The sequence below is a fragment of the Eurypyga helias genome, unplaced genomic scaffold, assembly GCF_000690775.1.
Source record: "Eurypyga helias isolate BGI_N326 unplaced genomic scaffold, ASM69077v1 scaffold11911, whole genome shotgun sequence".
Lineage (NCBI taxonomy): Eukaryota > Metazoa > Chordata > Aves > Eurypygiformes > Eurypygidae > Eurypyga > Eurypyga helias.
In genome coordinates, this window is record NW_010228948.1 from 830 (window position 1) to 1667 (window position 838).

The 838-nt window shown below is 65.0% G+C and overlaps 1 protein-coding gene across 1 annotated transcript in view; it reads right to left on the minus strand.

Moving 5' to 3' along the window:
- Positions 1-337: 337 nt before the first annotated feature.
- The window catches only part of LOC104516019 (autophagy-related protein 9A-like), a gene marked incomplete at its 3' end in the record, with an annotated part of 7216 nt that continues 6715 nt past the window's right edge, over positions 338-838 (minus strand). Inside the window, 3 exon segments of the mRNA XM_010160214.1 lie at positions 338-404; positions 406-469; positions 585-801. Of these exon segments, the coding sequence (XP_010158516.1) occupies positions 338-404; positions 406-469; positions 585-801 (348 nt within the window).

An 838-nucleotide genomic window follows, 5' to 3' on the forward strand; every position in this document is an offset into this window, starting at 1 on the left:
CCCCACAAGCCAGAGCGGCGTTGGCTGGACACACGGCTGGACACAAAGTGCCACCGCAGAGCCGCCGGCCCGGTCGTTTTGTCTCTTCGGCAACTGATGGCAACGAAACGGAGCCTGGGACTATCCTGCCCACTGGGGACGGGAGAAGAATCCGGCTGATGCCACATCCCGCTGCCCAGGCGGTTCCCAGTCTGCAACCCCCACGTGATCCCCAGCCGTCAAGGCTATACCTGCATGACAGAGAGGGGATGTGGCGCCCATCGGGACCGGCTGCCAGCACCCCAGGGTGGTGTCCCCCATACACCTCGTTCCTCTGAGCCACAGCCCTCACCCTTACCTTGTGGATTTGGGGTGGAAGCTCGTCCTCCGAGCTCTCCTCCGGCACCGGCTCTGGGAAAAAAAAACTCAGCCCAGCCTCCCAGGGGGAGGCGGGAGAAGTGCGACGGGGCTCTGTGTACTGTGCCTGGGTCTGCAGGAGAAGCATGGAGGAAGATAAGCTACCTGGGGGGCTTCAGGGACAGGCAGCTGCCAGGCTACAGGGCACCGGACCTGGGGCTTTCACCCGGAGCTCGGATCTCCTGTACCTGTAATGCCACCGTATCGCCGCTGGAAGCCCGTCTGTAGCGTGGCCGTCTCCTCGGCAGGCTGCCGCGGGGAGGAGAAGGGGTAGCTGGCAGAGCGAGGGATGGGGGCACCCCGCTGCGCATCCAGCTCCTCGTGGGTGCTCTCCCCGCTCTCGTCGCTCTCTCGCCGGTGCCAAGTGTGCCGCTCGGGCTCCAGCTGGGCGTGCTGCTTGTGCAACTGCAGGCCAAACCGCAAAGGAGTCCGCTATGGGGCA